The sequence below is a fragment of the Dermacentor variabilis genome, chromosome 2 (genome assembly GCF_050947875.1).
Source record: "Dermacentor variabilis isolate Ectoservices chromosome 2, ASM5094787v1, whole genome shotgun sequence".
Taxonomy (NCBI): Eukaryota; Metazoa; Arthropoda; class Arachnida; order Ixodida; family Ixodidae; genus Dermacentor; species Dermacentor variabilis.
In genome coordinates this window covers 188,122,285-188,147,644 of record NC_134569.1, presented here as the reverse complement: position 1 = coordinate 188,147,644, position 25,360 = coordinate 188,122,285, and the positions used below count along the sequence as shown (strand labels likewise).

Below are 25,360 nucleotides of genomic sequence, written 5' to 3'. Positions count from 1 at the left end.
TACCTATGTGCAAAGAGTAAGACTAAGGCAATGAATGCTTCACATTAAATCTTTCGCAGACACAGGCAGAGGTACTTTCTGGCTACTGACTGCCAGCACATCAGCCACGATGTCCCCCAACACACAGTTTACACGTGAAAAGGAAAACCATGCGCACCCTGGTGATCTCCTTTAGGCGCTTTTCTATGGTCTCCGGGCTGAGACTGTATATCCTGATGCAGCGTTGCACTTGAGCCGGTGTGATGCCGTGCGCCTGTAGCAGCCGCTCGACACGGATCAGGTTCTCTGCCGGCACAGTCAGCAGGCGGGGGCAGAGCACCGCCAGCTCGCGCATCTCCAGCCCCGCCAGGTGACGGACCTGCGACAGCTGGCTCTCCAGGTTGCCCGGATGCGCCAGAAGTACAAAGCCGTTGCGCAGTATCTGCACATGGAGGCATGCCAAGGGTTTATGTCGCTGTAGCTGATAGGGTGGTTCCTCTGACTGATTGATTCATACAAAGCTAAGGGTTTACAGGAAGATGAAGAGTTGATGTATTCAACGGTGCACGAACAAGGTAAGTTTCAAGCTTGTCAAAATGTAGGCTCCAGCCCGAGGCTTCCCTTGTTGACCCACTGTTGATGACTGATTGACTTACAGATATATTTTGTTATTTATTAGTGATGTCGAGTTCTAGTCAATACAATGCCCAAGTTTTCTAATGCACAGACCAGGCACTAGAAGTACTGTGCCGGTTCACAGAAATGACTGTCAATGTGTTTACCATTAGAGTTCTTTAATACAGCGAAACACCACAGGGAACAAATCACGACATCAGGAATGCATTAATATTTGTAGTGCAAAATTGAAGAAGACATGCACGTAAAAAAGAAACGAAGTAGACAGGACAAGACAGGGATGGACCAACAATTGCACAAGTATGAACAAAGCAAAGGTATCATGCAAGTATAGTTACACTTCGACATAACAGTCGGCAAAATTGTCACTTTGCTTCGTTATATAGAAATATTGTTATATTAAAATTTGACCTTTTATGTAAATAAGTAGAGTCATCAGTAGCTTTTTCTTACATGGAAGGAGCCGCAAATTTTTTTGAATTACTGGCCAATTAAAGAAAGCAAATCGGAATGAGAAAAAAATTTTGTTCCTTCAATTTGCGAGTCGGCGATGAAGGGTATGGTTCCATGGCAGTGCCGACAATATCTTCACCTCTGCGGTACGAAGCGAAGCAAGCTGTGCTTCCACGTCTACTCTGTCCCCCATGGCAGATCGTGCTCCCCAGTGGCACGACATTATCTCGAAAAGGGTTGGCCCACTCTTAGCACATGTGGCAGATTACCTCTAAATTAGGGTGAGCGGTGGCATATGCACTCCGCCACAGTGACAACCATGCGCATTCATTATACAAAAGGTGGCCCACGCCAACCTGACCCCTTCCTCCCATTACTTTATTACGTTGCCACGAGCTCGCTCCCCCTTTCCCTCTTGCTCGTGCGAGCCAACTGAACTCATCCAAGCTACCATCGTTCTCAGCTCGCCCTCACGCACTTTCCCTTGCACACAAAGCATACAGTGTGTGGGGTGTGACAGGACCTTATTCCACTTTTACGTGGAACATGACACTGCTCCGCTTTGGCGGTCGCTATTGGTCGTGCAGTGCGCAATTTGAGAGGTGCATTTGCAAGCAGCCACTTGTAATTCAACTAGTTGATCCCCTGCATCTGCAGAAGTCGTTATTATTGTCCTGGTATTTCTTCACAGCAGCAGTAAATTTTCGTTACATTGAAATCATGTATAGATGCACTTTGTTACATTAAGTTTCTAAATAATTGATCGTCTATGGAAAAGAAGTTATAAAAGTTAGATACTTTATTATATTGAGAATTTCGTTATACTGAAGTTCGTAATATTGGGATTGGTGTTCAAATACATTAACATCCAGAAGATGCAACAAAAACAAGAAAAAAGGACCGATAATACTACTATCTGTGCTTCGACTCCAGTTAAAGCTCAAGCAAACAGTACATCAGAATATGCGTGGTTGTGCTGCCTGGTATGGTTAAACTACTTTACCGTGTAGCTAGAATATGCAAGACACCACCAGCCGCTCAAGGAATAAAAAGCTTGCCTTGTCAGTGGGCATGTGGAAGTGGTTGGTCAGCAGCTCTATGGTGTGCCGGAGGAACTGCAGGCTCCGATTTTCCACAGATGGATACTTTCGCACCAGCAAGGCTATCTGGCAACAGGGCATGCAAGAACAAGACAAATCACCGCCCTGCCCATGAAATGTCTGGACTACAAACACCACTTTACAGAATACTTAATGCCATGTACCAAAAGCTACAAGGCAGATACTGTATTTACTCACATAATGAATGCTTTTTTGTCAAAAAAAATTGAAGCAAACTCAGGGGTGCGATCAGCACGTGGGTTAAATTTCCTGTGAAAACAAAACTTTTTTTCTTCCTGTGTTCGCTGCGGGATGACAACAGGTCAACAAATAGGCGGCTGCCGCTATAACAGTGCGGGACACCAAAACGAAAATGGCAGCCGGTGGAGCAAGCCGAACATGATTTGTTTCTTCTCGTAAACACATTACCGGCATTGAAACAGTTCCTTCCGCATCAGTAATCAATAATATCGTTACTATCGGCAGCTTTGCAGCAATAACGTAGCCATGACAACTTTGAGGGGACAGAAACAGAGATGGGTGTGCTTAGCTGCCAGTGACATGGAAAAACATTGCGGGCACATTGCGGAAACTGCGGCGTTTGCGTTCACTACTATCCTAATACGGCACGCTTCCGCTTTGGGTGGGCGAATATCTTAGCTGTGTTACAAGTGTCAGCGTATGAATAGGGTACACATCTAATGTATCAGTGTAAATGTGGCCACTATCGTTGCCGCTCGCGATTTGTTGCGTGCCCACAAGGGCAGACGAGAAGAATCGAAAAACGCTTTTTTTGTTGCTGTTGACCACAACCATTATAAAGCCTACAAATAATAAAGCCAAGGCAAGTTTGGTTGTAGCTTTTTTTTTCATGGAAGTGCGGAAAGTGATAAAAGGAATGAAATGGGGCATCTGCTTAAGAATGTTTGGTGCATGCAGACCGCTTGGTTTGTCTTGAAGAGTCGTTCACATAGCATTCGACAGATGGTAAGAGCGATCTTCGTTAGCTACACTTGGCACATGACATATCGATGTGGCAAGTTCGGAGTGCGATCATTATACGGGAATGGAAAAAAATCGAACTCTGACGACAAAATTCAATTATGCAAGTAAATACGGTAGATATTACATGAGAGTCTAAATAGCCAGCTCTTTCCCACTCAAGGTTTACCCACAGGTGGCATTTCACGGTGGTTCCATTTGAATATCATGTTTAGGTGCATTACCTGCCTATTTCGTCCAAAGTACAGCAGAACCTTGTTCTGGAAAAAACTGCGAGAAAGGCATACTAACCAGGAAAACGCACGATCCGAAGTAACTAAGAAATTTCAACAGACTCAGCTATTGTTGGCATCTGCATAATGCGAAGCGTCGCGCGGATCGTTGCTGCACAAGACACCCGACACACGTTGAGCTGGTGATGCTCCTGCGGCCCGAGATGCATTTTGTTGTTTTCCTATTGTGTGGTGTTAAGAGGGCGACGGGAAGCCGAAACGAAATCTAGCTGGTGGGCAACCCCGGATGCTGCCGAAGCAAAACATGATACCTGCATCGCGACGCCTGCAGCATGCTAACAATGGCACTTCACACCACACGCTGCAAAACAGATAGGTAAAGATGCTTATCGCAATAGGTTTGGCGGCAATAGCTGTGAATGCGACATGTGACTACCTGAGTGGAGGTTTGCAGGTACCGGAATAAGAAGCTGTGCATGCCGCCGTTTTCATGTGAGACGGGTGGCTACCGTAAAAACTGGAATGTAAGTCTAACTTTTTTTCAAAAAACCATTGCGAAAAGTTGACCCTCGTCTTATATATCGGACATTGGCGGAAAAACTATGGAAGTCTTGCAACAATGGGCGGATGAAGTAAACAGCTGCCTTCGCTATTGCCATCAGCAGCAGTTCGGCGTGGCGACATTGTGGCACCGACATTTTGCGTTTCCATTGTCACAGTTATATTGGTTAAAGGCTGCTTTTTCACATATTGTTTCAAAATGAGCAGAAGCCGACGTCAATTCACCGTCGCCTTCAAGAAAAAGGCGATTGAGTATGTGGAAGCCCACGGCAACCTGGGGGCACAGCGCGAGTTTGGAATATCCGAAAAGAGCATTCGGTAGTGGTGGAGGCAAAAGCAACGTATTACAACTTGCAGCAACCAAAATAAAATGTCATTTCTTGGGCAGATCGCAGCGCGGACCGCAGAACTGGAAGACAAAGTTGCGGAGTTCGTCTGGGAGCTGCGTGTAAGATGGCTGCCTATGACTGCCGAATGCATCCGTTTGAAAGTGGTAGAGATTGCGCACGCCTATGCACTGGGCAGCGAGAAGCACTCATCATCCGACTCTAGTTCAGACGACTCTGACCAAAGGCATTGCTCTGATTCGGAGTAGCGCTTGCGCACTTCGTGCCCTTCTGTGCACTGTACACCCGGCCAATTTATAACAGTATCGCACAACCACCGACCCGCGTGTTTGTCAGCACCTTGTCATCACGGCACGGAGTGGCGAAATAGCGAAAGTAAGCGCATGTGTACACATGCGTGTATCTCGTTTGTTTCGCCACTCAGCGCTGTCAATAAGGTGCTGACAAGCATGCGGGTCAAGGGTTGCGCGACACTGTTAAGACCTTGGCCAGGTGCACAAGTGAGCAGCGTTTAAATAAATACTGTCACCATTGTGCAACCGGCTGAGTCGCATTTGTTTCAAGGTAAGGGTGTCTTTTGGTACTTTTGCTGTAGAAAAAGATTTTTTTCATTTTTAGAATTCGTTAGGGGGGGGGGGGGGTGATCGACCTATATTCCAGTCCGACCTATAGTCCGGTTTTTACGGTATACACTGTTCTCGATAGCGCGCGCCTTGCGCCTTTTCTTGTTCACATGGAATCTAGCGGGTGGAAAACGTATACGATCGATCACAGTCTGCAGCAGGAAGCGGCGGTGCGCTTCAGTTATCGCCTATTAAAAGCATGCGGTACGCTTTTGACGGCACCATGTGCCGTGAAACAGATAGGCGAAGATACTTATCGCAATAGGATTAATAATAATATTTGGGGTTTTACGTGCCAAAACCACTTTCTGATTATGAGGCACGCCGTAGTGGAGGACTCCGGAAATTTCGACCACCTGGGGTTCTTTAACGTGCACCTAAATCTAAGCACACGGGTGTTTTCGCATTTCGCCCCCACCAAAATGCGGCCGCCGTGGCTGGGATTCGATCCCGCGACCTCGTGCTCAGCAGCCCAACACCATAGCCACTGAGCAACCACGGCGGGTTATCGCAATAGGATTGGTGGTGATAGCTGTCAATGCCGCATGCGACGACTCCGGAGAAGATTTGCTGGTAATAAAATGATAAACTGAGTGCACGCTGGCGTTTTCATGTGAGAGGGGCTGGCAAGTATCGCGGTGAAGCTGTGGCGGCGGGCAGCTATACACTGTTCTCGATCCCGCGTGCCCAGCGCATTCTCTTTTTTACACGAGATCTAGCGGCCAGAAAACATATCATACGATGGCAGTTTGACAACGTACAGAAGATAGGTGCCGAAAAATCGTGTTTTCCGGGAACGTATGAACCGGTAAAACATTAGCGTAACTCTACTGGGTCATTTTTTGTGTTCTCGATAGCGAATGTTGGCTCCGGTAGACGTATGTAATGGGAATGTATCAATGAGGTTCTACTGTAAATTGGAAGTAGGCATTGCCTACTGTGATACCAAGGATAAGATGCAGAATTTTCAAGAATGAAAAAGTCTCTCATTGTAAAGGCTCATTTATAGTCTGATTAAAATGCATCCACAATAGCAAAAGGCCACCTCTATGCACGATTTGAGGCCAAACAAGCCAGTGGTTTAGCAAGAGCATTAATGCATACCTGGCATTCCTGTTTACGTAAGTCTGCATATAAAAGCAGTACCATCATATGGCACTTTTGATGGTCATTCCAGAATGCTCTGACAGGCATGAAGTCACTCGTGACAGCATTAACGCAGTACTTAGAAATCAAGCAGGCTCTAATGGCCCGTTCACACTGAGGCATTCGGTGTCTGGAGCAGTGCGGAACCCACTTTGGCGGCAGCAAGATCTGCCGGAATAGTTCCTTCTGCGTCGTAGCTCCCAGACTGACTTTTGCGGCAGCTGCCACCGAATTCCCTCACTGCGCACCAATCGGAGCACAATTCAGCAATTTGAAAGATGGCGGCCAAGCCCAACATGCTCGTCATATCGCCGTCTTCGAACACGTCGCAACATAGGAAATGCTCATCGAATTGGTGCGTAACCACATTATCCCTTTTGGCAAGTACCACGTGAGGCACGAAGACTAAGCGACCTGACAAGGCGTTGTGACCAAGCTTCTTGCGCTCTTGCAAAGCAGTAGGAACCACCAACGCCGCTGACGTTGTTTCTTCAGCAAATGCTTCTGCGCGTCATGCATCGCCAGAAAGGTGCTTACCAGCAGGCCCAGCAGTGCTGCCTCTTCTTGCTCAGGGTTTATTATTGTCATTGTAAGCAGTGATGAAGCAGCCAAAATAATAACACACAAACTCTACACAAGCGGAGATAACTGCGCAGTTTCGGTACGGCGTACTAGAAAGGGGGAGTGGGTCCACGGCGGACTCTCTGCTGAGGATTTTTTTATTGAAAAATTAGTGGCACCACCGTTGCCTTCACATGAATGAGGGGCTCCGCAAGCCGGTCGGACGCTTGTCGCATCCGAGACCCTACCGCAGCTGCGTGGAGCTTTGACAGGCGTTTCACTCTGCTGCATCTAGTTCTGACACTTGGTGACGGAAACAGTGATTTTCTTCTCCGCCGACGGAAACAATGCTAACGACACGACAATGATGGTACGTTGAGCAGACGACAGCGACTCAGCCCGTAAGCACGCCTTAGTTAGCCAATGGGCGCTGCCGAAACAGGCTGAACTTCAGGAGAAGGTGACAGCTGCACTGCCGCAATTTCAGCGTTTTTTGCAACACCCTCGGCGCTTGCCAAACCATCCGCTGGACCCACTTCCCCAATTCCAGTACCCTCTAGTTTCGTGCTGCGGGAACATCCGGGATATTCCGCACTTGCTTGAAGGTGAGTGTCCTACATGACAAATGGCTCTGTATCGCGTTCTGGCGGCGCGGTGGGCAAGCAGTGTGCACGACACGAATTTCGGCAGCAGGATAATTCCGTTTGCTGTAGACGCCGAATTCACCAGTGTGAACATGCCATAAGGGAGATAACAGGCTTCATTACACATATTGGAGCTAGCTTAGTTTCAGAACACTTGCTTGCTCTAAAGAACCATTGTGGCACTGATGAAGTGCTTCTGGTATGATCAGTTAAGAATAGAAGTAGTAATAAAATAACATGGTACCTACTTATTGTTCTTCCTTATGTGCTACATTTGTATGCTCTCATTCGGCTAAAAAATGTTGCTGTTTCAAATCCATACATTTGCAAGTTTTTGTGGCTAACCTAAAAGTCATGTTGGACTACTCTTAAGGCAAACATGCAATTGATCCAGCTTTACTTCTGCATATTTAAAGATAAATGTGTCTAATAAAGTTCTCTTTGAGTGATTGATTTATACCTGATTGCTGTCTAGTGAAACATGGCTGTTGTCGCTGCCACTGGGCATAACATCAGAAAAATAAGTAAATGCATGCCTCGCAAGTGTCACTTTTAAAATGTTAGCCCAGAATTAATGTTGACTTTCAGACACAAGCAGGATCAAAGAGCTAAAAAAATACGTATAAGCATATATATTTGAGAAATAAATTGAAAGTGCAAGACATATGTAATGTCTTCTGCATAGCCCCCGATCTCCCTTTCTCACTCTCTCTTTTTTTTACTTCTGTCTTTATTACTTGTATGTCTACTCCTATCTCTTTCAAGTTAAAGCCACTAAACCGCCTGAACTGCCACATAAAGGAATGTGGGGCTTGTTTTCTCATTTGGTGTGCTAGTTCACCAAGGCATGTGACAGTCCTGTTGAACATCTTTCCCAGCCATCTGTATGTGCACTACGGGATATCAAAAGTCATGAGGCGATCAGTGTCCATTACTCAGCACACTAGGTGTTACGTTGACATCATCAGATCTGCTGCTTATGCGGGCAATATAATAAAGGAAGTCGGGGTTCATTTTCTTTTATAGTGATCCACCTTTTTCAAGCACAAAAGAAAAATGGGATGAAATTTCATGTTCATTTCCTCCACGAATGGTGAACCTTTTGCCATCAAAGAAAAGCAAATGATGGTTTTGAAAGGATAATATACCAGTCTAAATTGACTTGGTGTTTCTTTATAGCAGTGTCTTTCAAAGTAATACCAATATAGTAGCACATGGAATAGGATCTTTGCAGGATAACAAAGCCAGGCACACAATTAGAACCACATCAAGTGCCCATAACACACATCCAAGAGAAAAATCCAGCAACACGCACTTGTTCACGGGAGCATCCAAGCCGCCAGGCCAGATATGCACGCAGCACAGCCTGCTTCACCTCTGCTATGCTCAGGGTGAACGGATAGTGGAGTGGCAGCTCTGACAGAATGTCAGCACGCACCCTGGCGGGACAGTCCAGGTAGGAAAGCATGTGAGCTGCAGGGTCAGTCCCAATCGCCACCTCACCTTGCAGCTTCAGGGAGTAGGCGGGCTTAGTCATCAGCTCCACGTATCTATATAAGCAGAAAGCAAAACAAAAAATTTGCATCGAAGATGGTCGTCAAAGCAAGTGAATCAAGTCTTTTGGCTTAAGCGGCTTCGCATGCTGCGTCACTCCTTGCAAGATAATAGGCCACTCCATTGTCTGCATTCTGGAATGTTTGGGAAACACCTCTGTCTCGCTTTGGTTGTGTGTCGACCTCCCCAAAGCCATGACACTGTACAGCTGGGTGCCTAGCATGCCTACCTTGCACATGCTGGTTTTGGCAGGCCTGCAGGATTCTGTTGGTTATGAGCACTTTATCATCGTATATATACAATGACTAATCTGCAGATTATAGCAGCCACGAATTGAAGTGGCCTGACCAGGAATAACAGGAGATTTGTCTTTCTTTCTGCACAGGTGCCTGTGCACTAATGACATCATAGGGTTCTCATTTTCGAACACACAGCTTGCCTATATGAGTGTTATGGAACATGCAGCACCAAGCACATTTTTTCTGCTGCCAACTGGTCACACAAGTCTACTCTATGATGCAATGGACGATGGCATGCATGCTTGTGCATGCAAGCATGTGCAACACGGCCTCCTCAATACTGCGTGTTCCTTCCCAAGCTGAACCACCGACCACAGCATCAAAAAATAAAGAAAGCTTCGAGTTAAAAAGTGCAATGCTGTTTACATGGCCTGCAAAAGAAGTACAAATGAAGGGCATTAACAGCGACATCCAACAGGATGGCTAGATGCAGTGCAATAAGGAGAAGCTGAAGCTTTGGTGCCTACCACATGTTTGGTGCCATCCTTTCTTCTACGTTCATCTCCTCTCAAACTATAGTGAAAATTTTAAAATAGCCCTAATGTTCCCATGCAATGAATATACACTCCATTTACCCTGGGCTCTTTTCCCCTTTAGTGACTCAAATCAGATTAAGCACACTTCTTCCAATTTTCAGTACCACTCTAACGCCATAATATATCTGGATTGTTAGCTGTACAGCTGGATATCAGTCCAATTTTATGCTCGCATACGTTGGCTACATAGGTGAACTAAAAGCATCCACAAGAAACAGCTCAGCAGAAAAGTTAAGCAATCAGGTGTTAGTATTCATGAAACAGACAACAGATGTGCACAATAATACTGCTACAATGAAATGACAACTGCTGCGGTGTCTTAGCGGCTATGGTGTTGTGCTGCTAAGCACAGGATCGCATCTTGGTTGCCACCACTGCATTTCGATGGGGACAGAATGAAAAAGCACCTGTGTACCGTGCATTCGGTGCACATTAAAGAACCCCAGGTGATTGAAAATAATCCGGAGTATCTCGCTACAGGGCCCGTATTCTGAAACGTTTGCCTTCCGCGAGACTATTGCCTTGGCCACGCTGCCACCAACAGTGATTGGTTGTTTTAGCAAAACCGGAAAATAAAACACGCCATCTAGTAGTTCCGGCCTACGTCATTTTAACATCATGGTGTCGATGGGTGCTCTCGACATATACTGAATAAACGAACACATCCTTTGGCGTCTTTTGGCGTTCGGTTGGTGGTGGAGTGTACTAGAGATAAGATTGTGGTAGTTTTTGGTGTCGTCTTACACGCATTGTTTCACGGCGATATTTCTTGATTAATTTAAAATAAAACATTTCAGACTTCCTTTTGCTATTTATTTTACCTAAAGCAGCCGTAACCAACCGCAGTCAGTGCGCTGAGCCCGTACTGCGGCCACTACACTCGAAAACAACACACCCGAGCCACTCTGCACTCGCACGGTGCACTTTCTCATGCGATGTGAAGCGTTCGACAGCGCGTGTTGGTAGTGCATGCTGGTGTCACGGTTAAGCAATCGCTTGATCTATTGAACGTGACTATCGCAGAAGGTGAACATTTCAGAATACGGCCCCAGCATACTTCATAATCAAATCATGGTTTTGGCATGTAAAATCCCACCATTCATTCATTCATTCATTCATTCATTCATTCATTCATTCATTCATTCATTCATTCATTCAATCACTCATTCATTCACAACAAAATTATATACACTACCGTGATAAATGTGGTAAGTTTGCATGATGATAAATAAACAGCGTAAAGAAGGATGTGTACTTAAAGAAGAAAAGGACTTACCAAGTGCTGGCATCAAACCAAGGTTATTCGGTTAACAATTTTATATCAATAGTGTGGCCTTTCTAGAATGTGCAAAGTTGGCAGGTAGCGGAAACTATAGTGGCAACAGTAAGGTATGTGAGCGGGCTAGTTGGCATTGATCCACGATGTTTGACAGCGTGAACGTAGACAAAGACAAACACTTGTCTTCGTTTGCCGCATCTTTAGTTGTCCTTTGTTTATGTTTGCACTGTCAAACATCGTGGCACCAAAACAGGAGTAGTAGCGTGCTGAAAACTTTTTACAAGAAAAAAATACAGATCCAATGCAATGTTAGAATCTACATGACGCAAGGGTTTTTTGAGTTATTGAGGTAAAAAAAAATCAATTCTGGAGGTTCATGTCCCTAAGCCACAATATAATTATGAGGCACACCGTGGCGGGAAATCCGGATTATTTTCGACCACCTGGGGTTCTTTAATGTGCGCCCAATGCACGCTACATAGGCATTTTTGCCCCGTCAAAATGCAGCAGTGGTGGCCGGAATTCGAATCCGCGCCTTTGGGCCAGGGGCGTAGCAAATGGCGTGGAGGGGTCTTATGGGTCTCCCCCCCCCCCACATACTTTTTCGTGCTTTCATGCACTACCAACCAAAACAACTCCCGGCACCGAAAATCATTCCAGGTTTTGTCTAGAATGTCTTTTTCACACTCGAAAAGACATTTTGGCACAATCATTGCAAACTCTGGCTGGATTTCATGGCAACCCCCATGCATCTGGAGTCACATAGTGCCCAATGAGCCCCACCTGATCACAAAGTTTCAAGGCATTTTGATGGTGAGCCGGCTTGTCACGGCATCTTGCGAGGCCGCAGAATCTACGGAGCGCATGGATTTCAATTCCAAATCCTTAAGGGTATAAAGTTCTCATATACTTTAGATGCGAAAGGTGCATTAACATTTCCAAAGTCGTGCTTGAAATTTTCTATTCCGAAACTTTGAGTTTAATGTTCTTATAAACATTTGACACCAGCGGTGCATTGACTTTTCTAAAGTCGTACATCGGACCATACAACGAGACAAGCCAAATCAACTCACTATCAGACAAGTAGACAAAGCATGCAGCGAGTTCTGATGAGACGAAGCGTTATGGTGGTTCATTTGTGCCGTCATGGCACAGAAAAGAACATCAACATTTTTTTCACTCATGCCAAAGCATGTGCATGTGCCAAAGACACTAAATCCATGTCAAGACACTAAAGCCAGCAAAGGTAACTACGTGCTTATTTATTTTTTCTCCTTTGACTTTTATTCACGAGGACACATTGAGCCTCTTTTATTTTCTTCTCGCTACTCGCAGGCTGCCAGAGCCAGCCAGAGCGCATGCGTTTTTGTTGTGTTGCCCCGACCACCACACAGTGCACTTCGGTGCACATTAATTTTTCTCTGGCCGAGTGGATTTTGGTCTGGCAGAGTTTTGGATGCTTTCTGGCTAGCAGAGGAGAAAAAGAAACAATGGTTGCTCGCCGCCATCACTGTGGGGACTCGATGGATTGCAGTGCGTTCATTTGAGGGAATCACCTTAACTTTGATGTTATCGCAACCTCTCCGGAGAGCCTTTTGTCTCGCTGGTGTAGGATATGAGCAGTATACATAAGGTTCTTTGCGGACCAAGTGTCTCAAGTTTCCTTCGACGTTCCTTCGGTTGCCACATTAGGTGCCCAAAGTAGGCATTCGATTGTGGCCAACATGCTTTCCTTTGCATTTCTTTTTATATCGGTGGCCCCGTCCCACAAAAGAAGAAAAGACATTGTTGTGGCGCAGCAAATTGTCCCATGGTTAAAGTTAGATTTTGGTACTACTTTTTTCTGGAAGTAATGCACCATGGGACTCTTCAGTTGCCGGATACTTTTATCATATTATTGCGATAGCAATTATAGGGACACTTCAGGTGCATTCCTGCCGTCCCCGTCATGTTCTGTATGAAGTCCAAGGACAGTAACATTGCCACCACGCACTGTATGTCATATGTGCGAGTGAAAGCATAATGGGGGGAGGTATGTGATGGGTGGGCCGACGATGGTGGCTCAGTCTTGTATGCGTAAAGGATAAAAGCGGGGAGGAAGTGTGCCACCTTCCGTCACGCGTGATGTATCGAGGGGAGTGGAGGGTGGGCTGGTCTTAAAATTCTGTGATTTCTGATTGTGCAACATGGTCATTTGCCTTGTTTGACGTATTATATACAGTGACTTTTGCTTAGATACATAGATTTACTGGAGACTTATGCATATATTTAACTATCTTGTTGCGAGGTATTGTGTATACATGCAGTGAACTTTGTTTCCAGTGACACTTTTTTGCTCTTTATCAAGCTGTATCTTCGCATTTGTGTATTCCACTGTTTTTACATTTCTAATCTATATATTGCAGAACTGCTTTTTATATGTGCTCTCTGTTGCGACTACAATTTCGGTGCAATTACTTACCATATACGACCGATGACAGCTGCTCCTGTGCAATACATTGCAACGAAGGACAGCATCATGGAGATTTTTCCCTGGCCATTCCATATTTACAATGACAATGTTTCATTGAAATATTTGTCCTCAACTTGTTCTTTTCATGGCCTTTAAGTTTTTTATATCAGTGGCATGCACTGCTTTGCTGGTATTGAAATGATATAGTTCTAAAGTTGGTGTGATATCTTCTTTACTTATTAAATAGACAAATAAACATGGAAGCATTGATATCAGTTATTTCTGGCACAATTTTTGGGGCATGCAAATATATTCTTTTGTGAAAAAATACATATTTTACATGTCTTGACAGTGCATAGTTTTCAAAAATTCATTTACAGCATCTTTGGCAATGGCAATTCAGTTATTATTCATGTATTTGATCCCTCGACAAATTCTATAAGGAGGAGGCCGAGCTGCAACGTTAATGCCTCCCCTCCCCCTCCCCCAAACGAAATTTCTGGCTACGCCACTGCTTCGGGCTTAGCTTAGTGAAGTAGCAGCAATAGCGGATGACATGGGCAGAGCCTCACTGCGTGTAGCTGTTTGCATCACGAAGACGAAGGTGATGTACGATGCTTGTTGAAGGAAGAATGTTGATGAGAGGTGTATGCACAGAGAGGTACGGCACACATGTAAATATGTTTAAGGCTTTGTAAACCTTGCATCACAGTGGGCCTCTTCTATTTGTCATGCTGGACTCTCTATGGCTGCCTGAGATGCTGTACTGCAACGCTCATTGGCTGAAAGCACCGCCTTGGGCAGTCCAGGGCTGCCGTGGATGGATAACTGAAGCGGCCCAGTGGCACATCTATTCTGGGCGATTGGCCGAGAATGCTCACATACCCAGTGCCAAAGCTATCTACTCGACAAGACAGCACCCAGCACAGACTGAGCGGCTCAAGTTGTCTATATATATCCACAAATATATCTGGCTAGGAAACTATGAGGAACGCCAAACCATAGGGAAGCAAAGAAAGCTTCACTTTGAAAGGTGTGCACACACACATAACACAAGTGCTTATACGCACACACTTGTTAAAAGCATGTAAGCAATCTGATGCATGTTGTGCATAGAACACTGGCCAGCAAACCCTAGGCAAAGCCAATTGTAGGCTACGCACAACTGAACCAACCACAACAAGCCTCATCCCTGCTGATGCTACTCTCACCAGCTTGTCCTTGGTCAAGAGCTCACTCACCATCATTAAACCTTGCAGAACAAGGAATGAGCGGCCAGTAAAGCCAGGCTTTTCAAGCAGTTCCAAACAGGAACAAACAGTGCATGGAGCAAATGGACATGATTCCTTTGGTCAACTGCTCGCATACTTAATGTATTCTTCCGGACTCCCTACATGACACCTGAGGTCAATGTTTTTGTTCTGCACGTCAGCAATTGTCCTGTGCAAATGAAGGTTGTGTACAAAAGCATGCCATGAAGAAACCATGTTTGTGGCTCAAGCTTTCTTTGCTTATCCAAACATCTAGTTGCAAGAGAAAAAAGAAACAAATATCCTTACAAGTTAAATAAGGTGGATCTATGCTCGCTTCGCATAGTCGTCTTAAAACAAGGTTTCCACGCTGGCGGTTGTAGAAGCACATTTATAAATGGCCTGACAAGAGAGCAAAAGTAGTTGTTGAGGGTGTGAGGGAGGGTCATCCACTAAACTGCCCACGACTGAAGAGGTAAAACTTGAGTCATTAGTGAGAACGCGCTGTGATAAATGTTTCGTAAATGTCTACGTGCGTGTCCGTGCGCGTGTGCGCACGCTCAGCGATGAACAGGCGCCATAACAGCGGCTGACAACCGCCGACCATTCACCGCACACAAACGCGAATGCAATACCTGCGCCGGTGTTAGTCAAGGCAACAAGGCTCACCTGATGACTCTGGCGGGCGTAACCTTTTTGATGCCGCACTCCTCAAGGTTCCGGTAGCGCTGCTCAGCCGCGCCGAACTGGAAGCTGAAGATCTCCGGGTGGCGCATGATTTCACGCACCGGAAACAGCGACTTGAGCATGCCAATGTTCTTCAGCAAGGTCTCGCGTCGTATACTGAGGATCTTTCGGTTGCCCATTACGATGCTCGTGGCGCTCGCGAGAGAGCATCCGAGCGATTCTGTCAAAAGCTGGATGCGGGCGCGCGACTGCTCGCTTGGGCTGCCCTCGGGCTCCTCGATCAGGTTGAAGTCATCGTCGTCTCGATCGTCGAGGGACAGCAACAACGAATAGGGCTGCTCATGTAGCGACTTCGTTTCGCGTTTTTTGGAGGCAAGCCGTGCCTTGGACGAGGAAGAGCGACCCGTCGGAGATGTCCCTGTTACCCTTGACGGAGCCGCCGCCGACGCACCGCGGGCCAGTTTCCAACACAACCTGCCACCGATTCTCAAACTGTTCAGCAACATTGCTGCAGGTTTGCTTACCGTCGGTCACGGCGCGTTCAGACGCGGGCTAGAGGCGCTACATAGTTGAACTAACGAAAAGCGTGCACCGCAACACACGAGAAAATCGAGAAACTAACAAAACACTTTTATTAGCCGTGCCAGCCATGTGCGCCGCAGCTAGCAAGCACTACTGGATAGCAAGCACTACTAGTCCACTGCCTTCTCAGAGCCTCAGCAAACTCCACTGCGTGAAGTTAAAAAATCGGTAGCGCCATCTGATCGCCGCAAACTGCATCTGAGATTTTTGGCGCATAATTTTAACTGCCCAGAAGTATAGTCGTTTTCGTGTTACATCTTTCATGTCCTGTTGGTAAATTTAGAGATATACACCACAGTAATCATTGTTGACACCTCGATGCTTAGCCTCCACACCCTTTACTTTCCCGATGCTTTCTCTGGCTACATTGCCTATTCGTATGGTTGTGATATGATGGCTAGAATAGTTGTGATAATGCTGAATTCCAATATGCAGATCTGGAGGGCTCCCGGATCATATTTTTATGTTCTTTTGGGGGCAAGTCTGTTCCTATGACAGATTGGGAGCGCGAAACGCCTGTTGCAATCATTCCAATGACAGAGATGAAGAGCTGGCTGATCTCGACCCGAGATCGCCCCGTGGTCTGCAGAACCAATGGCGGAGAATACCAGACCGCTTCGCCGAAATCCGCGGATTCGACCGGGATTCTGCGTGACGTACTTCTTCCAGCAGCCGTTGACTGGATCACCTGTGCGTAGCAGACGACACAAAGACGACAGCGCGATATACCAGATAGCACGTGAGCGATTTCTTGTTCTTCCGTAGCTACGGATGGAAAGGCAATTAGGCTGTTCACGAAGAAATTCACCGACTATTGCGATACTCCCTAATGCGAAATTTGAGCGCAGTTTTTAACGTTTTTCCGTTGCGCGATATATTGGCTGGTGCAGATAATCTGTCTCGTGCGGCACGTTGCAACGGAGCGAAGTGTAGCGCGACTGCCTCGCTAATCCGGAGATCGCCAGAGGCAGCGCGTGGGTGACGCGTGGGCGCGATTTAGAGCAGCCGCAGCCGACAGATCTGGTGGACGACGCCTGCTACTCTGGCGCCATCTCGTAGCCATCGTCGCCTCTCTTGAGCAAGTCTTCTGAGCTGTTGCTGCTTGCTCATGGGGGAGGCTTAAAGCCCGTCTGGTGCGACACTACGCTTTTCTTCTCCCGCTTTCGCCATACTCTCCTCTGCTTTCCTCCTACCGCTCTCTAGAGAGGTAAATCTGGCCTCACCAAATTCTGTGTACACAATGTAGCCATCAGCTTCAGTATGCAGGTTACATTTTCATTCAAACCATGTTTTCCTTGGGTTGCCATAGCCACACTTTCAGAATGCATGAAGAGGCACATCGTGACTTCCATTTCACTCACAGTTATAGAAGCCACTGAGAGTAAGAAGATAGTCATTGGAATACTTTTCCGTCAAATTCTTTTCTAAATTCTGTCAAATGGACGTTTGTGAAAATAGGATGCTGTGTTTACGACAATAAGTTGGGAAAGATATATGCACCATCGTGCAGAGAAAGAAATAACAGTTGAACTGCAAGACCTGACAGGTTTTATGTAAAGCATACCAACAAGTTTACAGAATGCTGTATGGTCTTAGTTATAGCACTGTTTTATAATGTAAAACAAAGAACAGGACACATGCAAGAGGGCAAACTAACTGTTTTATTTGGACACATTAGCATTACATTTATGTGAACAGGAAGTATAGTGTAGTAGCCAACATGTAGATAGCAGAATAACTGTTAACCCCAGACATCATGCATGCATATCGCCTTCGCTTTCTTTCTTGGTGCCATATACATTAGTTCATCCAGGGGTTAGACCTATGGATTGGTTCTCAGACATAACACATCAAAAGCGTTAACAATCCCTGTCTCACTATATCATGCACATTTGTATTACGCTGACTTCACTGAACTTTTTTGAGATCTGCAAGGCATGTGCTAGTCGAATCAGGAGAACAAATAAACCAGCAAAAAGGCGGTGGACATTCTCAAAATAATAGAAAATTAAAGCATGCTTGAAATGGCACGGTACACTGTCTCCTCAATCTCTGGCCTGCTTGCTTATTTGTTTGTGAACCAAGGCTATTCTGGAAAGTTGCATCTTTCTCCACAGTAACAACAGAGGCATCAGCTCTCGGCGGTCTATCACCATTCTGTAATTCACGTAGAGTTAAACTTAACAGAAAGCTTCAGCTGCAAATGCCGTGGTAGATTCCCTTACAAAGACTGTCACCCCCAAAAACAAGACCAATAATATTTAATATTAACAAGATCATAATACTATTCGGTGTGCATGTAAAAAAATAAACAGGCATTCCGCGTTAATATTACCACCAAGGTGGAAAGCTGGTGGAGTTGAAATTGATGCATTCTTTTTATCAGCACAGAAAATGACGGCTACACAAAAAGGGAACAGAGAGAGAGAGAAAAAAGTTGCGGCAGGACCCATCTTACGATGGCTGTCGACGGTAATGCGTTAGCACGGAATCAATAAAGTGATACAACGTATTGGGACCGTCAAAACGAGTCATGTAGGAGGTGTGTACTGCAGTGGGACTCCTCTTTCGGACTCCACTCTAGCTGTTCTACCTGCTGCTTGGACGGGTAAGCATTCCCACACAGCCCTACCATGTTTAAAGAGGCCCTGAACAACATTTTATTGAAGTCGACAAAGGCACTTGACATTGAAATACACTATTCTATAAATATAGTCAAACGGCTTTACAAAGAAGTTATCAGGCCCTCCAAAATTTTTCGTTCTACAGGTCACTTTGTTGTAAAGGTGGCGCACCATACCGCTTGCACTAGAGCAGGCAAAGCACATTCAAGAAAAGAAAACATTTATTTAACATGAATTCAAGAGAGACTTACTGAAATAAGTCGTTAATTTTTTTTTGTGCACAGCTTCTCTGACAGAATGTGCGACTGCAGCCAACCATATTGCATAGTATATATGGTTGTTCGACATTGAAACACAGGAGCTACGCAATGTAAAGCTACAGACCATTGAATGCCACTAATGTCTCCCTTGACGTCTAAATTCTTGGTGTATTAGAGGGTCTTTTTACCTGTTGCCTTCGTTGAGTGTTGTGTAGTTTCCACCCTAGCTGGCATTCAAGACACAGTCAATCGTGATGAGATCATCACAATGTGATCAGCTGTGACGCATTTGTCACATGTGGTGGCCACTGATGCGCTAAAACAATCAGTGTATGAGTTGAACAATTTGTGTAGCAGTGCAGCAGGAAACTGGAACACTCAGGTGCATCACTAATGCGTCCACCAGCGCAAGCGCACCTTGGTGGCATCTGTAAAAAGCAGTGGCGGCACTGCTATGTGGCATTCATTACAAAGCAACAAACCAGCGGCAGGGGAGGCCTAACTTTCTTCATTGCACAGGCAAATTCGTTTTAGAGGTCTTTGTTCTAGAAGTTCACAACACATTAAAGATAGGAATTTAGCCAGGACATCATTAATTCACTGTTATACAGGTCATTTCGCAGTACAGGCTTTTGACTGTGCGTGTTAAGCAGAAGTTGAGTTATTGGCAATCAGACAACGCCTTTGAACTCCTTCATGGTGCTTCCACTCCTTCTTTAATGGGTTGCACTGTGAAGGCTATGGTGGGGGGGGGGGGGCAGTGCCCACAATTTTAAGCCTGCTGAATGCCACTGTGGCATGCAGTTCAGATATGATTCTGAATTTTCAAGTAGGCACCACTACATCTGATTTTGGTGCCTACAACATGCCAAACTATTCAGCAGCTGTTCCTGAGCGTATGGTTGAGTTCACGGCGTTCGTGGTGTCTCATCACATTGCTGTGCAACAATGTACTAGATAGCTGTGCGCAGCTGTGTATTGTTGCACCAAGTGTAACACATTTTTTTTGCACTTATCTCTAAAGCAATCACACAATTTCCGAGGGTTGAACAAATGTGATCTTTAAGTTTGCTCGTGTGAGTACACTGGCAGCATGTACATCGGCTAATCGATGGATGCTGGATTTTGTACTTGCGTTGAAAGGATTCCTAGATTAACGAGCTTCGATCATGATGTCAAGGCACATTTAGGATGTGCACACTGGTAAGTAGACAACCTGTTCATATGATGTTGGTGCTCATGCCGGCTCGCCACATGCCTGGAGTCGCATCACCCAAAGATATCTGTCTTTACTACAAACACCACAATAACTAAATTTTCAGATTAACAAACTTTTCAGAATCTCCTATTGACTGCTTATAGCTTCGATGTAAAAATATTTCAGTACTACGAACTTCAGAATAACGATTGCTGTTTACCTTCCCTGTCACGTTAGCAACCCCTCAGTACTACATACTAATATTCTGTGTATACTTCATGGCAGCCGGAACAGTAGGCTAGCATAAGACAAGGTGCAGAAAGCAGACGTCGTGGCGCGTCGGTTCGGAGAACTCGACAGGACGGCAGAAGAAAAAGATGTCCAAAGAGGACTTTTTTTCTATTACGGAGGCAACGATGTATCAGGTTTTGCAAGTGCATGCTCCACCCAAACAAGTGCCACCTAGCAACAGAGGCGTGTGTCTTCCTTCTCTCATCCTTTTCTTCGGTTGTCCCAGCTAAGCGCACAGAGTAATGTAACTTCTGTGCACGCGGTGCTGCCAAACAGTCACACTTTCTGGACGGTGTTGTTTACACGCACTTGCATTTTGGAATAGCTGTTATCCGTGGCCACCTCAAGCAAGACAGCTGTAGTGTCCATGGCAAGGAATGTGGAAAAAAGAAGACAGCATAACGCCTTATAGGCGACATGGAGCTGCTTCTTTGTCATGTTTTTCTCGGCATCAGCATCTTTTTGCTTGAGCCATGATGCGTGATGGCGGAATGTATGGAAAATAGCAACAGCACAGGCCAAGAGCCAACAGCGACGCTTTCGGGGATAGCTCATTTAGTGAGAACTGAGAGGTCGATGGGCAAAATTATTAATTTTCGGGCTTTCACTATAGTAACCTTTCAGAATAACGAACAACTTGCAGGCGTACCATGAAGTTTGTTATATTGAGATTTCACTGAACACGGTTGTCCTCAGCGAGTCGTACCAATCTCAGCAAGCGGGCTGCAGTGGCCGTGGTACGTATTCCACGCTGCAGATGCAGCTACATGCAACTATAATGCGTATAGCTAGTATAGTGTAATGTTTATTATCTGCATGACAGGGTTGGAGTGCGTGTTTGCGCTCATGTGCTCCGATCTGGTCGTGCTACATGGTATGTACCGGCTTTGTCCTGCACCAGCTTGACCAACGGATAGTAGCCTCATCCAAATTGCATATTTTGAAGTGCCATCAATGGCTCAAAACGAAATGAAGTCTGCAAAGCTATCTAGCAAGGAGCGGCCAGAAGTGATCGTGCGCTGGCAAGCGTATGCATGTTCTGACCTTAAGTTTTGTGTGGTTTGAGGCTAGTTGAGTGTCCAAAACTAATAGAAATTAGCGAGAACCGATGGCTACGACACTGATAAGCAGTGTGGCCAAATTTTCATTCCCACATGTGCGGGCACGGCTGAGCGTTGGCAAACGACAGCCAGGGATGGCGTAGCAGTTGTACTTCCGGAAGTGCACAATTCTTATCGAAATCCTAATGTAAATTTTCACTTCCTTCAGCCTGTTTAATAAAATGCGTCAATAAATATACACAGTAATAGTAAGAAGAAGAGCACTGATCCAAACACCCTTCTTGATTGAGCTACCAGCCAATAGCAACAGTGGCATCAGCAGGGGGGAACTGCCTTGGGTGCAGAGCTCAGGGGTAGCAGCTGGGCAGAGAAAAGGGGGGGGGGGGGGGGGGCATGATATGGCAAACAATTACTAATTGTCAAAAAAGCAAAAAGGCACCAAGCGCCTTTAGATGAATGGAACAGCGCTAGCAAAAAATGGAAATTTGTAGGAGGGTGCCCATAGCAAAGCTTAATTACTTAGGGTGCACTATACATTAAAGACGTCATCCTTGAGAGGTACACAAAATGTCTCGCAGATACACCCGCATAGCGCTCACTGTAACTGCGTTAGAAATACTTTGCCATCGGGATTGACTGTGCTAGCAGACAGTGCGAGATTAGCATAAATTTATGCTTTGATTTTCTTACGAAAGCTCCTTTAAAACACCACATAAGACTATTCTGCCTCGCCTAGTCGCCAGCTATTTCTGGCTCATCTTTTTCTTCTCCTTCAACATTTCCTCCTTCCGAGGTGCTTCTTTCAACTTTCCTTAAATATTCAGATAATCTACTCTTGTATATACCCACGTGGCTACGTACACTGCATGTGGCTCTGCATGCACTGTGCGTATGCCTACACACAGCGCTACAGGTCTTCCCACATGTTCAAAGCTTGCATTTCTTCAGTTTCAAGTGCATGTTCAATTTCATAATCTCAATATTGACACTTATCTGATGTAAACTATTTGCTTTATTTATTTTTTGAGTAGTGTTGTTTTTTGAAATTAAACAAAAATTGCAAATTCCAAATTTTCTGCCAGTTAGTAGAAAACAAATGCATAAATAGTACACGTTTTCTATGTGATGCCATGCTGAATTGGGAGATTTTTGGTGCACTCCCTACTTTGGCCATTTCAAAAAGAAATAAAAATAGTTGGACATTAGCTGCACAACAAACTCCATAGTCTATGGAGAGCAGTGGTTCCTTGTGATTCTGCAGATGGCAGCACCCACTGGCCTCCGTAAGAGACACACGAATACCTTGAATGAAGCAGCAGCTGCTGGTGTTGGCGATTCGCAACGCACCGTGCTCGAGTGTCCGTGGCCATGTCCCTAGCAGATGTTCCAACAGCTTTGCGCTGGAGGCCTTGTGGATTGATTCTGAAGCTAGCTGGGGTGTCCCATTGGGCTTCAATGTGGAGATAACTTGGGCCTGAGCACAGGAGAATTTGTCCGTGGCCAGTACTGTCTTGCACTTCTACCTTGTTCCTGGCTGTGATGTCGCTGCTGCTTCTATGCCCACTGCCTGAATGAGCATTAGTTCCCACAAGCTTTACAATTGCAAACCAATTGCAGGCATACAGCGCAAGTTCCATACAGCACAAAGGGTCTTCTCAATTTATTTCGCATGTGCAAACACAGCCGTAGTGGTCACTATTATATTTACCATTTATTTTGCAGAGCAGCTCGACAAGTTTCATGCTCAGGCAGAGAACTGATAATCAGATAAGTGTTTTTGAGACATTATACTCAAGATTCTTTTAAAGTTTGGTTTCTGTGCCAGTTGAGATGGAGTAAGTGTGGGCCCTCATTTAATGATAAAACACGTGGCGTGTTCCTTAATGCCCTATGCTTATGGCTGAATATATTTAATTACTTTGAAGCATTCTTCTGTTGATGTCTGAAACCAGCATATACAAAGCTGCGAATTGCTTGGTTTGTAGCTCATGGTGTCTCCTTCTGTGGGCACTGCAATAACAATATATCAACCATAATATATCACTTTCTTTTTATGTTAAAGGGACACTAAAGAGACACACTAAATCTGTTTCGATTGACTAAAGCATTGTTTCAGAACTCTATTTTTGCTAATTTCACGGTACATAATATATTGATAGTTACAAGAAAAAATGAAGATTGAAGTTCCATTTTTCTATTTTTCAAATTTTGTGCTGAAATTAGCCCCTGTGCCAGTATGTCAGTTTGACATAATGGGTATCAAAGTAGTTTTTCTTATTTGCGCCACTGTGGCCAATTAAAATTTTTTGACACTAGCCAAGTTCAGACTCCTTATAATGCAATGTAGCCCATCATTATCAATAAAAAATTAACTTGGCTCATGCTGAGGCTCTCAAAATACATGACAGCACGGCAAGCTGATGCGAGAACTTCAATATAACATCGCCACAAGTCTTCTTTCTTGCTCTTTTCTAGTTTATCAAGCCTCTATCTAGCCTTTATCAAGCCGACAGTCTTACTCACTGCAAGCTTTTTGAAGAGCTGCAGGTTGCAGAAGCGGCTGCAGAAGGGGCTGCAGAAGTGGCGCATGATGCAGTCGTTCATAGGGTCCCAGGAAAAATCTGTTGGACGCCTCGCATGGGGCTCTCATGGAAAGACTACAAATGAAGCTGTGCACGGTGATATGGGCTGGACAAGTTTTGAAGTGAGGGAAGCTTACAGTAAAATTAATTATGAAGAATGAGTGAGGAATATGGAAGAAAGTAAATGGGCTAGGAGAGTGTTCAGGTATTTGTACAGGAATAACATTGATTCACAGTGGAGGAAAAGAACTAGGAAGCTCACCAGCAAGTATGCGGCCTGTATGGTGAGCAACGCAGCAACAAAGAATGTCAAGCTGAAAGTAGAGAGGCCGTGATAATATCAAGGGTGGCGGCAATGGAAAAGAAACCTGGCATGAGTAACTACTTAAGAGGAAAAAACGAAATCAGGAAAGAAACAATTTATGATAACTCAAAGGGAAGCTCATTAGTTTTTGAAGAGAGCTCAGGATGCCTTAGAACACAAACTTATACAGCGAGATACGAGGAAGAAGAAATAAAGTTTAGAAGAACTTGTTGTTGGGTGAGTTGGTGCATATTGGCAAACATTTATTTAACTGTACAAACAAATGATCTCAGAGAGAGCAGACAAGGACTGCACCTGTCCTTGTCTGCTCTTTCAGTGATCACTTGTTCGCGCAGTTAAATAAACGTTTTGAAGGAAAAAGAAGCATGCGCTTGCTGCAGTAAAGCTAGAGAAATGATGGAGCATGTTTTATTAGAATGCGAAGATATCTGCCCAGCGGTCGATTTAGAAAACTCTGGTGTCCTTAGGTCCTTGGGTTCAGCGAGAGCAGGGGGAAAGTAAACATGTCCGCAGTAGAGATTAGTAAGAGGTGATAGGACGACTAGTGAAAGAAAAGCAGAGAAATGGGAAACAACGGAGGCGTACAAAAACAAAGTTCCCAATAGGGGGTTCAGAAAGTTGGCGGTGGGTATTCTTTGTGGGGTTTTTCTTTTCTTTTTAGCATAGGTAGGACATCAGGCAATATAATAACAAGAGCTTGGTGGCGCAACCACTGGCCTATTCCAAAGGGGACGCTCATAGCATCCATGCATCTATCCATCCATCCGACGTGTCGCCTGAGCAGTGTCAGGAGCCCATAGGTGTTCTTTGCATGATAACTCCAGACCTGCATAGATCTGCCTGCTCCAGCATGCCTGGTCTAATTCGCCCCTTTTGCTGCCAGGGACAGAGCGCACGAGCACAGTGGCACTAGTTGTAACCTGTTCGCTGTTGTCTGCCTCTGTGATCTGTTTCGCACTTGTGCTGCCATTTCGGCAGGCACAAAGCGCTTGTATTGGTTGTAAATGAATAAATTCACAAATACAGAAAGAAAACAAAAATTTGTGAGCGCGTTGCATTTGAATATCGAAATCAGAGGAGGAGGAGCGGTGCAAG

At 45.2% G+C, this 25,360-nt stretch overlaps 1 protein-coding gene across 4 annotated transcripts in view; it reads right to left on the bottom strand.

Moving 5' to 3' along the window:
• mTerf5 (mitochondrial transcription termination factor 5) overlaps window positions 1–25,360 on the bottom strand; it is a 64,325-nt gene that overhangs the window by 35,245 nt on the left and 3,720 nt on the right. Inside the window, exons 2-5 of one of the 4 annotated variants that reach the window (XM_075682494.1) lie at window positions 22,661–23,368; window positions 8,601–8,835; window positions 2,127–2,234; window positions 158–421 (exon numbers count right to left, since the gene is read on the bottom strand). In XM_075682494.1, the coding sequence (XP_075538609.1) occupies window positions 158–421; window positions 2,127–2,234; window positions 8,601–8,835; window positions 22,661–22,995 (942 nt within the window). In that variant the 5' untranslated portion in view covers window positions 22,996–23,368. Of the gene's footprint in view, window positions 1–157; window positions 422–2,126; window positions 2,235–8,600; window positions 8,836–15,324; window positions 16,027–22,660; window positions 23,369–25,360 lie in introns of those variants that run through there. The other 3 variants (XM_075682495.1, XM_075682496.1, XM_075682492.1) reach the window with 3 other exon arrangements.